We start from the raw sequence: 14,437 nt of genomic DNA on the forward strand, positions 1-14,437 counted from the left end.
CTGTGGCAGAGGGCACCTTGCATCCATGTGGGAGACCAGATTCCCTGCTGTAGGTGCCTGATGATGAACAGAACAGCCACACTCCCTGCAGTCCCCTTTATTAATGGAGATGCATGGGGGATGCACCAGGCCTTGGGTGGTGCAGATGCCTTCAAAAATTGGAAACAGTACTACCCTCCTGCCAAATTTTGCCTGCTATTTGGTTAACCCTGCCAGGTAAGCTTTGCTAGTAAAGCAGGAGGAGCTTGCCTTAAAATTTCAAATTATGCTACTTACTTCCTCCACCACAGGCACTTGCCTTTCTATTTTCCACACTTATTTGTTAGCAGCATCCTCTTTGAACCATGGAGGATATGTTCTGAGTGAATTTAGTTATTCTCTCCTTGATGCTGACTACTCAATTTCTTCAACTTTTAAAAACAGAATACAGAGTAAGGGACTTAAATCTAAACTTCTATTCAGACGCATACTCCCTGGCATAGGAAATGACAGGAAAATCTCCTAATTTTTAAGGAGAGAACATTGAAACTTTTAGCACAATTTCATAGCTAGTTTCAGAGTAAAGACTGGCATCTCATTCCATAATTGCAATCCTACTGATGTGTTCTGTGTATTTTTGAGTGCTCATAGAGGTGTAACAACCTTGGTTGCTTCCATTGCTTTTTTATCTTCCTTTGTGAAGGAGATAAAGATCAGAGCTTACTGTAAACCAAAGGCATACAGTGAAGTAAACCACTGGATATATTGAGTATTGGTCATGTAGAGCAGCTTCCTTATTTAGACAAGCAGGAATCAGGTACTTAAATCTCTCTTTTAAAATGACAAACCACTGAGAAATTACTGATCATACCTCTTCTTGTGTCTTCTTGGACAGGACTCTTAACCAGTCTCCAATCATACTCAGGACAGCAGCAAAGTAAGCAAGGCCAACAAGGATCCAGAACCACACTAAGGGTTTATACCACTCCATGTATTTGATGTCAGCATTTCCTCCTGAAATAAGCATAGAATTATGCTTACAAATCATGAGGTGCCAAAATTATTACAAAATATCTGCAAATCTGAAAAATGTCTAAAAGTAGTTCTTAACTCTTGTCAACAGCACTGTAGTTCTGATAGTAAGACAAGAAGCCTGTCAGATGGGAGAAACTCAGTCTGCTTTAATTTTAAAGTCTTCAAAATTACCTATTGTTCTGCTGCTATGTGACCTGCCAGACCACCCAGTAAACACTTTCCTTTGTATTGCTCATATGATTAGGCAGGTCTGAAATTCTCCTTTGATAGTACTTGCAACATCACAAACACATGTCCAAGAAAAATTTAAATATAGCTAGTCTTCCTTATTCTGAACTGCCTGCAGCCTCAAAGTTGAGAAAATTTACAGATCAACCCCCTTAAGTTGTAGAGTTTCCCGATGCTTTTGGATTTAGCTACACGATTGAGAGATCTGTGTGCTGAAAAAAGAAATGGAACTTTGTCTTTCAAATCAGGGTGTCTGACAGGAAGCCAACCATGCATTAGCCCTTAAAATAAGGCAATACAGTCTGCCTGGGTATCATTCAGACAGATGCATTCTCTGGCCAGTGACTTCATAGGAGATATGGGTCAAACCAAGCAACAAATGTAGTATATTGTTCTTCATGCAAGTCTCTGCATGAGCTGGCAAAACAAGAAGTGAGACATTTGGCAAACCTAATAGACTACAAAGACCCTCAAATAAGTGCAGTAGCGGCCAGATTGCTGCCTACTACAGAGTAAATTTTACAAAAGCAAACAACCACAACCTCGCTTTTGAGACTCTCAGTCCCATCACAGAGCTATGTGCACTGCAAGAATGAGAGCCAGTGAGAGGCAGGCACAGCCCTGAGTGGAAGAGAGTGAGCCACAAAGAGTCTGCAGAGCCCCATCCCTCAATGCAAGTGAACATCACCTTGGTGCTACCTGGGCAAATCCCTGCCCAAAGAGCAAGCCTACCAGGAGACTCAAGCAGAGGTCTGCATATTTCCTGGACTCCAGCCTTGGTTAGAAAGAGCTAAACACCTATACCGCTGTATGACTGCAGAGAGATTTTAGGGTTTTTCCCTGTTAAAATCACCAGACAACACAGTTCAGCATTTTTCCTTTTGCTTTTCACGATCTGAGACATTTCTATGACTCTTTAATTTTATCAAGCCTCAATATGAGTGTAGTTACAGTGTTTGAACACCCCCATGGAAGGTCAGACATTTAAGAATTGGCAGGGACCCAAATATTGGTTTTGATGTTAATCTCTCCCCACAGACTGCATGAATCACACTCTTTTTTTTCCTGTCTTTTAGAGTCTGAAACAATGGGAGGTAGGGACTGCTGTTGCTATGGTACAAGAAGCCTCTTCTGATCATACATGTCCCTGAGGAAGCTCACTAGGAAACAGATTGTCTAGATCTATCTTGCAGAGTAATCAGGTGACTGAGAAAGCATGAGACCACTTTTTTCAGCCTATCAGATACTCTGTTTTTTCAGGCTCCATGCACAATTTTATTTCCTACTGTAGTACAAAAACCCCCCAGTTTCCCAAGAGCTAGGATTTGTTCTAGGTGCAATAAACCAGCATAGCTCCATTGGTGCTGTTTTAACCATTAAGATATAGTATTTTTGATTTGCTGTTGAAGGAACAGAGATACTGAGAGATTAAAGTGACAGAAAATAAAAGGGGAAGAAAATCTCTCTCAAAACCAGCAATAAACCTCAAATCTCCTGGTAATCACCTGCCTTAAAGTCTTATGAAAATGTCTCTGAAGTTTTCTTATTCAGGGTCTTCCATAAGATTTTTAAAAATCCTGCTTGTTAGTAGCCACCCAGCTGTGGATTATATTCTCCTAATCATGTACATACAGAACAATTTAATATTCAGAGCATTTTTATTATCACATTATTAAACAATACTGAAATGTGGTATTATTAAGAAAAATATTGTAAATTATTTTTATTTCACACTGTGATACCGCAAAGGATATCAGTGAATTCCTTTACTCTTCTAAGTGGTTGAAAGGACAAAGCTCACACAATCACTTCTGTAACTGAATGCTCGTAAAACTTTTTTTTTTATATCTGGGTGTTTCTTTGTTCAGTGATTTTTTTTCTCAATAATTCGTGTCTTCTATGCCAGTATGCCATAAAAAGGAGGATTAGAGACTTCCCTACAAAAAGGACTTGTCCACTGTTCTTCAGCAAAGAAAATTTTTTAGTTTTATTTGATGTTTTTAACTCATTCTGTTTATAAGGACTAAGAAGCACAATATGACAGTTTTTAACACAGGCAACTTAATACCTTTAATTAGGACCACTAACAGGAATGAGGAGTAGAGGTCATGCATTGATGGGAAAAAATCCACTTATTTTAACCACCTTTTTTTAGCAAAGAAGTTGTGTGAATAAAAATGTATCTCTCATCTCTCCAGCCAACTATCTCAATTCCCTCTTTGGAAATTGTGTATAGGTAGATATTTATAGCTCCTGCTCATACTGTATAAATCTTGGAGAGTCTCCTCCAAGCACTGAGATACATACCCCATTAGTCCTTCTCTCCTACAAGAGTTTTCCTTAACAGGGCAACTGTAATGTCAAAATTTCTGCCAAGGTTAGGAAGCAGAATGCAGGTTTTGAAATGCTGCAGCTCCTGTAGTAGCAGCCCACTACTGCATCTGACCAGTGAATTCTACAGACCTATGGCTCAGTTGTCCTTTGTAAAAGCTTCCTCCATCCATCATTTGGGCTACTTGCTTCTGCAGGCAGCCTCAGATTGAGTGCTAATGGACTAATACAAATCTTTAATTCAACGGGAAAGTAATTTTACTTTTGCATAATTCATTGCATGATAAAGGATAATCAGGACTCTCCAGGCTCCCGTTATCTGCACTGCTGAGGGCTCACAATCTGCAAATGGCCCTTAAATCAGCCTGGTGTCATACTGCACAGCAGTCCCAACAGAAACACCTGGCATCATTTCAATGGAATATAACATATTGTAAAGAGCCTCCTGTCCATACCAGAAAACAAATTCTAAGAGCCAAGGCCCTTGTGCACAGCTCCTTGGTGTAAAGCTGCTCACCTGCTACAAAGTCACCGAAGCCAACAGTGGTCAGAGTAACAACTACAAAGTAAATGGACTCCAAGGCGGTCCATCCCTCGATGTATTTGAAGATAAATGCAGGAATGGTCACAAAGACAATGCAGCCTGCAAGGATGAAGGCAATGGTGGAGATCACCCGGATCTTTGTTTGGCTCACTTGTTTATTCTAGAAAAAGGAAATAACAGGAAAAAAAATGTTTGAGTGAATTTCTGCAACTATATTCTTTGTGAATGACACACTGATTATGCTGGTGTCACCTGATATGTCTCTTTATGCCTTTTGTGAGCTTGTTGGATGGAATACAACCATCTCTCCTTGTTGGTGAGAGTCGTGCCCAGGTAATAGTAAACCCCCATGTCTGGCCCCAGTTTATCATGATTCCCATTTTCTATGCACTAGGAAGTGACTAATCTACCACAAATACCACCTGGAAAAACATTCCTGAGCTTCAGAAAGGCATCAATATGCTCCATATCAGGTTCAATGCATAAGAAAAAGTGCACATTCACACCTCCATACAAGTATGTGTAGACCCACATTGCCTCACCAGCACCAAGCATTCAACAAACAGGACCAAGATTAAAATGAAAATAAACTCCTTTTTCCCCACTATAAAGCTGCAATTTTATGTACAAATAATTCATGCTTTGGGTTTTCTAGACTCAGGACTCCCAGCTTTCATTCACAAATATGAAGGTTAAATCTCCTTTTCAAAAATAGAAAGCTTTATTATTGGTTTATTCCAGAAAAAATAGGATTTATGTCAAATACCAAGCAGCCTGGGATAAAATTACCTATGTAAATCCACATTGGAAAGCTCTTGAACAAAGAGTATATGTTACTAGCTTCTATAAACCGAATTCAAATATAGTCAGTGTAATTGTAATATTTTACACTCCTATATCATATAAACTCTCAATTTATTTAATATATACTTAGATTTTGTTTCTATTAATATTGATGCAAGCCTGGATTAACACAATTGATTCTGACAGATTTATTACAGATTTTCTCTGCTGTGAATAAACTCGGCATCTGATAAAGTTTCATGACAAACCTGTAAATTACTAGAAAACTTAGTGTGGATTAATTAGAATGGCAGTGTAAGTTCTCTATTTTTCCTGAAAAAGCAATGTGGAGGTCACTGTAACTCATATTTCCAAATTAGTTTTCCAAATCAAGCATCTCCCTTAACCCAGAAATGAGATCTCATTTCAGATTAAGGCATTGCCTAGACAGGAAATAAGATCTCAGAAGTTATCTTTGTAATATACAGAAGGGATATTGCCTGAACTGGTTAATATCTAACCAGCTTCTGAGCAATACTATGCTTCCCCTAAAAGGGGACCATTTCTTTTAGAGGTGCAGTATCTGACCTCGTTAAGTACTTGTCTGATCTGGGATGTATTCAGAACCAGGTAGCATAAATATGTCATTTTTCATAGGTACTTTTAGTTCTGAAACTGTTTAAGATTATCCCTATACTTAATATTTTATTTGGGTATGTGTGCACTATTTTCTGTGTCCAGATGAACAGAAACAGTTTAATAAGATTAGCAATATAATGCCAAATATAAGACATGGAAGAAACTGCCAAGTACGAAGGGGAAAAGCAGTACAAAAATGTAAGATCTGAATTCGTTCCTTATTGCCTCTTTTTCCAAAGAGCCGTTTTGAGTATTTTTCTAAAATACCAAGGGACAATCTATCTTCTTTAAGAGGTATGGACACACACTCATAATGGCAGGATTTCAGAATTACTGAATTACAGAATTACTGAGTGAAAGGAAAAGAAGAGATCACATGGATGTCATATAATGTCCTACATTGGTACCCTTGCCTTTTGTCATTGAGAATGAGGATTTAACCAAATTGATGTTTATTTTCAAATTTGACCAAGGCAACTTGTTTACTTCTACCAAATGCTTCAGTTTCCTGATATGTAAAAATGAAATGCCAGAAACCTTGCCTTGTGGAAGTTAGGAGACTAGTGCCTGTTGGGAATCCTTGAACAAAAAGTAATTTGGAACTGCTCGGCATCAAAGTTATACATAGTAATTCTTCCTCCAGTCCCCACAAAACAAAAATGAAAATGCACTTCAGTATGTGTCAAAATTGTCTCATGAGAGAGACAGAAATGAAAAGAATGGCCTTTAAATCCGTACCAAATGTTCAGGACATCCCCTTGTTCATGAGCGATAAACTCAGCCAAAGGTTGTCGTTTTTTTAAGTAGAAATGGTGACAATGTTAATGAAAGGATCTGTAAAAGGCCTGACTCATGATTGTTGTGCACCTTTGTCACTCACACAAAAGCTGAGCAGCTGAGGGTATAAATGAAGGCAGAAAGCAATGGTGAATCAGGCACAGCACTTTTAGAGCTGCTGAAAAGAGCACAAAAGCAGGGCTCAGAAAGAGAATTACTTAATGAACAATAACCCATGAGATGCAGGATAGACGTGAAAAGGGGGTCTTTTTACAGTTAGGCATGCATTCAGAGGAAATTCACAGCAGTCTAACTGCTAGAGATTAAAAAAATGCCAAGGCATAATTGTAACTTACTAATGGAATATGTACATTGTAATAATGACATACTACAAAAATGTAATCCACTGTAGTGTTCTACCAAGTAATTATTTAAATAAATAAATACATCAATAAATAATCACTCTATATAGCACTAAAGGTTGAGAAGTCTGAATAAGTTCATACAAATTTCTCTTTTAAATAGTATTTTCAGCTTGGGAGCCAAACATTGTCAAATAGCTGAGCAACTTCTGCCAGGCTAAGAACTGTACCCATTTTGTGACACAAATACATAATTTTCTATAGTTGTCAAAAAGAAATAATAACAAACCCCTTCCTTCAGGAAAGGTAGCTAATCTTATAGCTGTTTAAGAAAAATTAAAACACCTTTAAAAGAGATGTTTTCCACTCTTTTTCTATTAAAGTTTGTTTACTCACAAGTTCTTTCCAAGTTATGAAGTAGATAATTTGTAAGACACTCTTCAAATATAAATAAATTAGTGCCTGCTAATGAGACCAATTTAAATCCACCTAGAACTACTCTGGAAGACATCAAAGAAGTTATCTAAGAATCTAAGAATGGAGAGTTTTCTCTGCACCCACCAGGGTCATTTCCATTTTCCATTGACAGTGCTGATTTTATTCTTAAGATGGCTAAGTGCTAAACTGGCAACATTACTGATGTATTCTTGTTTACATGAATTCAAACAACCTACTGTCAATCTGCTCTAGTGCCTAGGAGGGGTAAGGACAGACAGAATAATGAGAACATCCTTATCAGTGGAATTAAGTTATCATCTTTTCCATCAATAACTGCAGCTTTGCTTTTTCCTCATTTTCTATTATATATACAGGGGGTTTAGTAGTTTTCTTCTTACCTAATAATTTCAGGAGTTAAAATAAACCTTGAGTTTTTTACTTTCTTTTTTTCTCTCTGGCCCAATAGATCAAAGCCAATGTAGTTGATTGTTTTATGTCTCCTGCTTTCTTCAGGTGAATTAACTGAGGTACAAGTTTTCTGACCTGGTGGTTAATAAAAGCACCAAATGGTGTTTGTAGGTTTACAAACTGAGACCACAGGGTTGATATATATTCCTATGAAAAAGGAGCAGGAGGCTTTAAGTAGGGGATCAAAAGAAGCTACAGTCATTTATCAGACTAGACTAAATGCTAAAGATATGAAACATATATATTTCCATGAACAGCATATTTCATATAAGTTTATTCCAAGATTCTGTAGTGTCACCTCTCATTTCATAGAAAGCTCCTCCAGTATACAGTACTACAAAACCAAAAATAGCACTGGAACACTTCCTGCTTCACAGTGAGCTCAGATGGTTTTTCCATCTTCCAAACTTTCCCTCTTCTGAATTCCTGACAAATCTCCCCAAGGCTCCAGCCAAGCTGGCTACCTTTTTTGCTAGTGGATTCTCAAAAATGAAAAGAGCTTTTATTTAAACTGTTATAATCCTTAAAGTACGCCCCATACGTCAATACAGTCTTCAATAATGATTGTGAGAAAACTTACTGAAGAAAAAATTTTCACATAGTAATCAAAATTCCATTCTCCCAGGTGGCTAATCACTGTGACATCAAAGCCCACGATAAAACTGTTTCTTGTATAAAAATCTCCATAGACTGAAGAAAAAAGTCTTCTCACCCAAGTAAATTAATAAAAGACTTTTTTTTAAATGGTAAATTAATTTAAAAACTGATTAGTTTAAACTGATTAGTTTTCTCTACGTTGTCAGTGTGGAAAAAAAGAAATGTATGAGAGAAAGAGAAGTATTCTAAAAGTTTTATTCTGAATTTTTTTTCCTATTGTTTCTAGTAATAAAGTTTTTTTATGCCCTTTAAAGTTTAAACCTGTTTTACCTTCCTCCTAATCCTATCTCACAACAAAAACTAAATAAATAATTCTAGTAAATACACCAGCAATTTGGCCAATGCTAAAACCCACAACATAAATTAATGCATTGACCAGAAAATCTCAAATTAACAAAATTAACAAACCAAAACCACTACAATGACCAATGGCACATTTTTTAAGATAATGTAATATATCTGCATGGAAAATCCTGTCCTCATCTCTCCAAAAGGCTCAATATTTTGGAGCAGAGAAAACACATTTCAAACAAAACATATTTCTTTAATATTTCTTTTGTTCCCTTCACTTACTCTTAACTTTGTGCCTTTCCCCATGCTGCAAACTATTCTCAGAACAGATTGTCTCTGCCCATGTGCTAATTAAACAACTTGTCTTCTAAACCACTTTCTCCAGACCAAAATATTTTTTAACACTAGGAAACACAGTCTTTGTACTAAAGCCATAAACCAGAATATCACATGTATCAGCTCACAAACATTTGATATGTCCTTAGTCAAAATACGTTTGCAGAGCTAGTATAGATGGTGCAGGCAGCCATAGGTTCCCACTGCTTGTCTTTCAGATCAGCCAAATGCAAGGTAGTCCTGGTGCAGAGCCTGGCACACACCTCAGGTAAGGGGTGATGCCCTCCTCAAAAGGCTGCATGGAAAGATTGGCACAGCACTGGCTCACAGAGCTCCTTGGTCATCAGCGATTTGGTCACATCAACCTCTTTGCTGCCTGTAACAGTCACCATGGATTTCATCATAACTTATCCCAGCTCCTTCACATTCAAAATGAGAATGAAACTAAATGTATTTTAAACATCACTGACTTTGACAAAACGCCCAGCAATATAACAAGATTTTGTTCTTCTCTGTTCTCTGACACTGCTGGTCCTGTCAGCTCCAACAGACCCACCTCAGGGCACTGCTGAGCCACTGAGATGAGGTGGCACCAGTGGGAAATTGTGTTTAAGGAAGGATAGGAATGCTGGACAGGCAGAAAACAAGGGAATAGAGGAGAGAACAAGGGAATAACAAGATCAGGTGAGTGGGAGCTTCTCCATGGCAACACAGGTATTGCAGGGTCTGCAGGCCAAGGAGGACCAGGAAAGGAACAGAGGAAAAGGAGGACCAGGAAAGGAACAGAGGAAAAGAGCTAAGAACAGCAGAGAAACCGCTGTGTTCTTACCCCAACCCCTGTGCCATTTGCTGCTGCACCAGAGGGATTGAATGTGACCCACAGTAACAACGTGTGAGGAGAGGTGTCTGGAGTGAAGTGAGCCTAGGGCTGAAGCTGAGCTTGGAAAAGTGGGAAAAAAGGTATTATGAATGTTTGTGGGGATTTTCTTTCCAAACACTCAACTCAGTAATTAATTTTTTATGCTAATTGTCAATAAATTAATTTAAATTCCAAGAGTCAAGTTTCTTTTGCCTGTGAGAGTACATAATAAGCAACTTTGCTGTCTTTATTTTGACCCATGAGGTTTTTTAGAGAGCATTCTATTGTTATTCCCATGTTCTCTCCATCACTGTAGGCGAGTGAGCAAATGGCTGTGTGGGTGCTTGCTGCCAGCCAGGACCTACTCACCACATCAGAGAAGAAGACAACACTCCTTGAAAACAAGCAGCAGAAATATAATACATATTAAAATATAGATGACATTTCAGACACCTCTATGGGTTATGAAAAGGGCATTGAACCATTCTACTAGACATGGGCTTCCCCTACACTCTAACCTCCTGGTTCCTCAATGTTATTTTAGTTATGTTTTATAAAGAATGCTGCTATGGCTGCACAAGAAGGTGCACAATCCATCAATTGGATGTCTCGTACGAGAGGCGAGACAGATATCAAAAACCTGTAAGCATTCACATTTATTACTAAGCTTGGGAGAGACAATCCTAATCTCATACAAGACACAGGTCAGAGTAAGGAAGGATTTCTTTTTTTTTATATCATTTTTTCCCCATAAAACCACATTTCTGTGGAGTGTTTGCCTAGACCCAGACGGAATAAACAACAAGCTTCTCACAGAGCAGCAGCTTTCTCTGATGTCATTTTTGTAAATCTCTCTGCATGGATCTTGCTGCAGTCATAATGTGAGTACTATGTCACGAAAATACAGGAACACTGGCTCAGACATTTTCTAGGCTTGATATACCCCTATGCAATCTTCTCCCTCTCACTAAAAAGCACACATAGGCCTTTCTGATATGCAACCACTAATTTCTGCATGTTCATTATTACAAAAAATAAAAATTATGATCCCAAACCTCTGTTATGGCTGAGCAACCCAAGGGAAAAAAAGAAGAAAGCAGAAAACCAAATTGAATAAGATGAATCCATGTATACATATGCTTTTCTCAAACACTGCAGCAGACAAAGGACAACAGAGGTTGATGGCATAGACTTAAGCAATTTTACAGAGGCTGAATTTTTAATGTGTTGCTCCCCCATTCCCTCCTTCAACTCACGTCTGTCTGAGTTGCACCTATATTCCCCCAGCCAGAGACTGCAAGAATGGGTTAATAACAATTGTTCCACATAGCTTCCCTGTACCTGAAAGGATTTGATCTTGCCATTCCTGGTATAACATATTCATCATCAAAGAACAGATGATAAGAACAAAACTAGAAAAATGTCTGCTACACTTAAGTTGCTTTCCTTGAAGTGGAATAGCTGTAAGCATCACTAACTAAATTAAATACCCAGTTAGAGGGCCTAAAATGTCAAAATCTGGGATCCATAGATGTTCTAATTAATTTTTAGTACTGGTTTACTATCTTAGGTCTGTGCAGAAAAAGATACTTCTCTGAAGCTCAAATATAATGGAGGGGGTAAGTGATCCAAAGAATAAACCCAACATATTCAAGACAGTGGTTTAACCTAAAAGAGAATTCAGAGACAAATTTGGCTCTGGTTGATGAGGAGTCACCTCCTGTAATGAAGTCACAACCCTCACCATCAAGCCTACAAGCACCCCTATTTTAAGCCTGCTCAGAGAAATGTGGCTCTTAGAAGGACCTTTAAGGTGTGACAGGCAGAAAAACAGATCATGAACTGAGATTGTTTACATGCATTTGTTCTGGCTTTGTAAATCACCTTTTTGATCACTGATTTTTATATTTCTTTGCCATTTTGTTTTAGTGGAAATGACCCAGCAAATTGTTAGGTTGAGGTCTGAATCCTGAACTTTCAGCTCATAAACCTTGTATAATTTTGGAATAATACTGGGAATGTGCAACAGTAGGTTGAATTTCACACCCTGTCCTGACAGCTCTGTCCAGAGACAGGATGCCAGCAGATGGCAGATGGATCACTGCATCAGACTCTGTGGAAGTTGTTAAGTGAGTATAATATTGTTTTTAATTTTACCTTTTTCCTTACAGACAATCACAATGAATAACACCATATTAAAAAAGAAAAGATAAAGTATTAATTTCCTCAGTGGGTTTTTATCAGCTGATGTAATAAGACACTGATGCTGGTTAGTAACGTGATGTAATTAAACAAAATAAAAGAGATTGTCTTGAACAGAGCAAATTCATGAATAGAGGGGAGACTATGAAAAAAGACTGTATTTTAAGTGTTCCTCCTCTGTTACAGTTACAGTCTTATACTAAGTTTCTTTCCCAGATTCTGTTTTCCATTCCTTTTCAGGAAAGAATTTGTACAAACAATTCCTGTCACTTTTGCAGTAAGAGATGAGAGAAGCCAAAAATGTCGAAATAGAAGCTGAATCTTTAAGTGAAAGAGTAGCTAGAGTTGATCAGATGTATTCAAAAAGACAAACAATAAAATTTAGGAAAAGTAGAGCTTTGACAGGTGCTAAAAGAAAGCTTTCCACCATCTCAGTGGGACTACCCTTACTACTATGCCAGCCCCATCCCTATCTGCCAACTAAGAACTACTTTTCCTAGGACAATTCCAAGGTTAGGTGATGTGTACTGCTGTCTTTCATAAAAATATTAAGTGTGGGTCATTTTCATAGCATGTGTCTGAAAACTAGAGCAAAACATGTACTGTAAGCTGAAAACCTGAAAGGCAAGTAGCAGATGTGTCTGTTCTGACAAGTCCCTGGTTCAGTGAAGCACAAATTGCCTACAGAGGCATTGCCTTTCTGCACAAAGCAGTGTATTTTCAGTGGTGCAGCCTAGCCACCACTCATGTCTCTGGCTGCTTGCTCACATCCTGCTATTGCAATTCACAGTCTACCAGCTGTGTTGCCAGACCTGTCCTCTGTGTCCTGCTGGAAACCAGAGGAGTGAAAGCAGCAACCAAGCCCAGGACCACTCACAGTGGCTTCACCTCAGAAGCCAGAAAATCCTGGAGTGCTCTCAGAAACGCATTATGCCCAGACTGAATTCCTGCATCTGTACGAAACTGCAAGATAAGGGAAGATCATTCAGGTTATGCTAAATCAATCTACTTCTGATGAGAATCGAAACACTCATTCAAGGTTTGAAAAAAGACTATCTGAATTCGCCTATATTTAACTCATGATAATGGCAGCTGCTGTGTTCTGTAACAGTGTACTCTGCCTATGTAGTGTTTTCTATCTTTAGATGCTTGCAGACACTGTGTAAACAGAGCAAGCCAAAAGAATGAGGCTTTGTTCTACTGTTTATTATAGAAACATTCACAGGTTGTTCATAAGATCCTTCATGTATATAAGATAAAAATACTACTTTTATGGCATTATGTCACCTTGAAATGCATTTTTAATTTCTGTTGTGTCTGGAAAGTTTCACTGAGTGAAAATCTATTTATAAGAATTATCAACTTTTAAATTCAATTTTGAGCATATATGTGCTTTTTCGATGTGGTCTGGGAGGGCTGATTCATCACTGAACCCAGAAATTGGATGCTTGTGACCAGTGTATATAGTGAATCTGGTGGTCTTGTACATATTCATTTTCTGGGGAATCACACTTGCATGCATGTAAAACAAAGACTCAGACCCAGGTTCTGCCCTAGATTATTGAAGATGGAACATACAAGAACAATCAGGAGCTGAGAAGACAGGGCTGTTGCGGGGGAAGCTTTGGTTTCCGTCTCTGACCTGGCTGATGCTTATTTACTTGTAGCAAATATAATCATTCCAGTAGGACAGATGGCATAAACTATTCAATGCACGGTGTTTGGGATAGCATCATCCTGCCAGTGCCTCCATTTCCTAAAATGCTACATGAAAAGGTCTATTTTTTACAAAGCATTATTTTGCAATTAAATACCTCCAGCCCTACCTACTCATAAATGAATAGTTGTTTTCCTGGCTAGTTACACACTGAAATAATGGTAACATTTTGGATTAGAAGACGAGTGATGGCATGTGCCCAGCTCCTCTGCTGAAATATTCTGTCAATACTGTTGGGGTAGTGTGTACTTGATAAGAGCAGATCTCTTTCTCACTTTATGTAGTTCAAATTGTTCTTAAAATTCCCACAGAATGTGTGGGCTGATTACTGCAGTAGCTAAATGTGGGATTCTAGGCTCTAATTTGTGGTGTTAATAACGTAGGGTTGGTGGGGCTCTGCACAGGTCATGTCAGAGGCAGCAGAAATGCACTAGCACAGGTCCTCTGGGAAGAATCCTTCTTTCATCTTTCCAGATATGCTGAGGAATGCCAGAGGCAAGCTGTCCCTAGCGTGGCATGGGCTCCATGCTCACAGATACACTGTTGGAGGGAGCAAGAGACCTGTTAGGGAAATGCTTTGGGTGAAAGGACTGTGGTGACAACAGAGAATTCTTCCTCTCCTTCTCACCTGCCAGTGTGTGCCTATCCCATCTTACCTAGCTTCAAAAATGATCCTAACCACAATGCAAGATCGAGTTTCCTTCAAGTAACTTCGACCTGTACAGGCAATGACAAAGCTGCATGGCTTTCCAGAAATCTGGGCTGCCCAGCCGTGCAACATTCATAAGAAT

General features: G+C 38.5%; 1 protein-coding gene across 1 annotated transcript in view; it reads right to left on the reverse strand.

Annotated features, from left to right (window-relative positions):
* KCNK10 (potassium two pore domain channel subfamily K member 10) overlaps positions 1 to 14,437 on the reverse strand; it is a 65,048-nt gene that overhangs the window by 11,614 nt on the left and 38,997 nt on the right. The window contains exons 5-6 of the mRNA XM_014869855.2: positions 4,091 to 4,277; positions 851 to 993 (exon numbers count right to left, since the gene is read on the reverse strand). Of these exons, the coding sequence (XP_014725341.1) occupies positions 851 to 993; positions 4,091 to 4,277 (330 nt within the window). The remainder of the gene's footprint in view (positions 1 to 850; positions 994 to 4,090; positions 4,278 to 14,437) is intronic.

Source organism: Sturnus vulgaris, chromosome 6 (genome assembly GCF_052056855.1).
Source record: "Sturnus vulgaris isolate bStuVul1 chromosome 6, bStuVul1.hap1, whole genome shotgun sequence".
In the NCBI taxonomy this organism is placed as follows: domain Eukaryota; kingdom Metazoa; phylum Chordata; class Aves; order Passeriformes; family Sturnidae; genus Sturnus; species Sturnus vulgaris.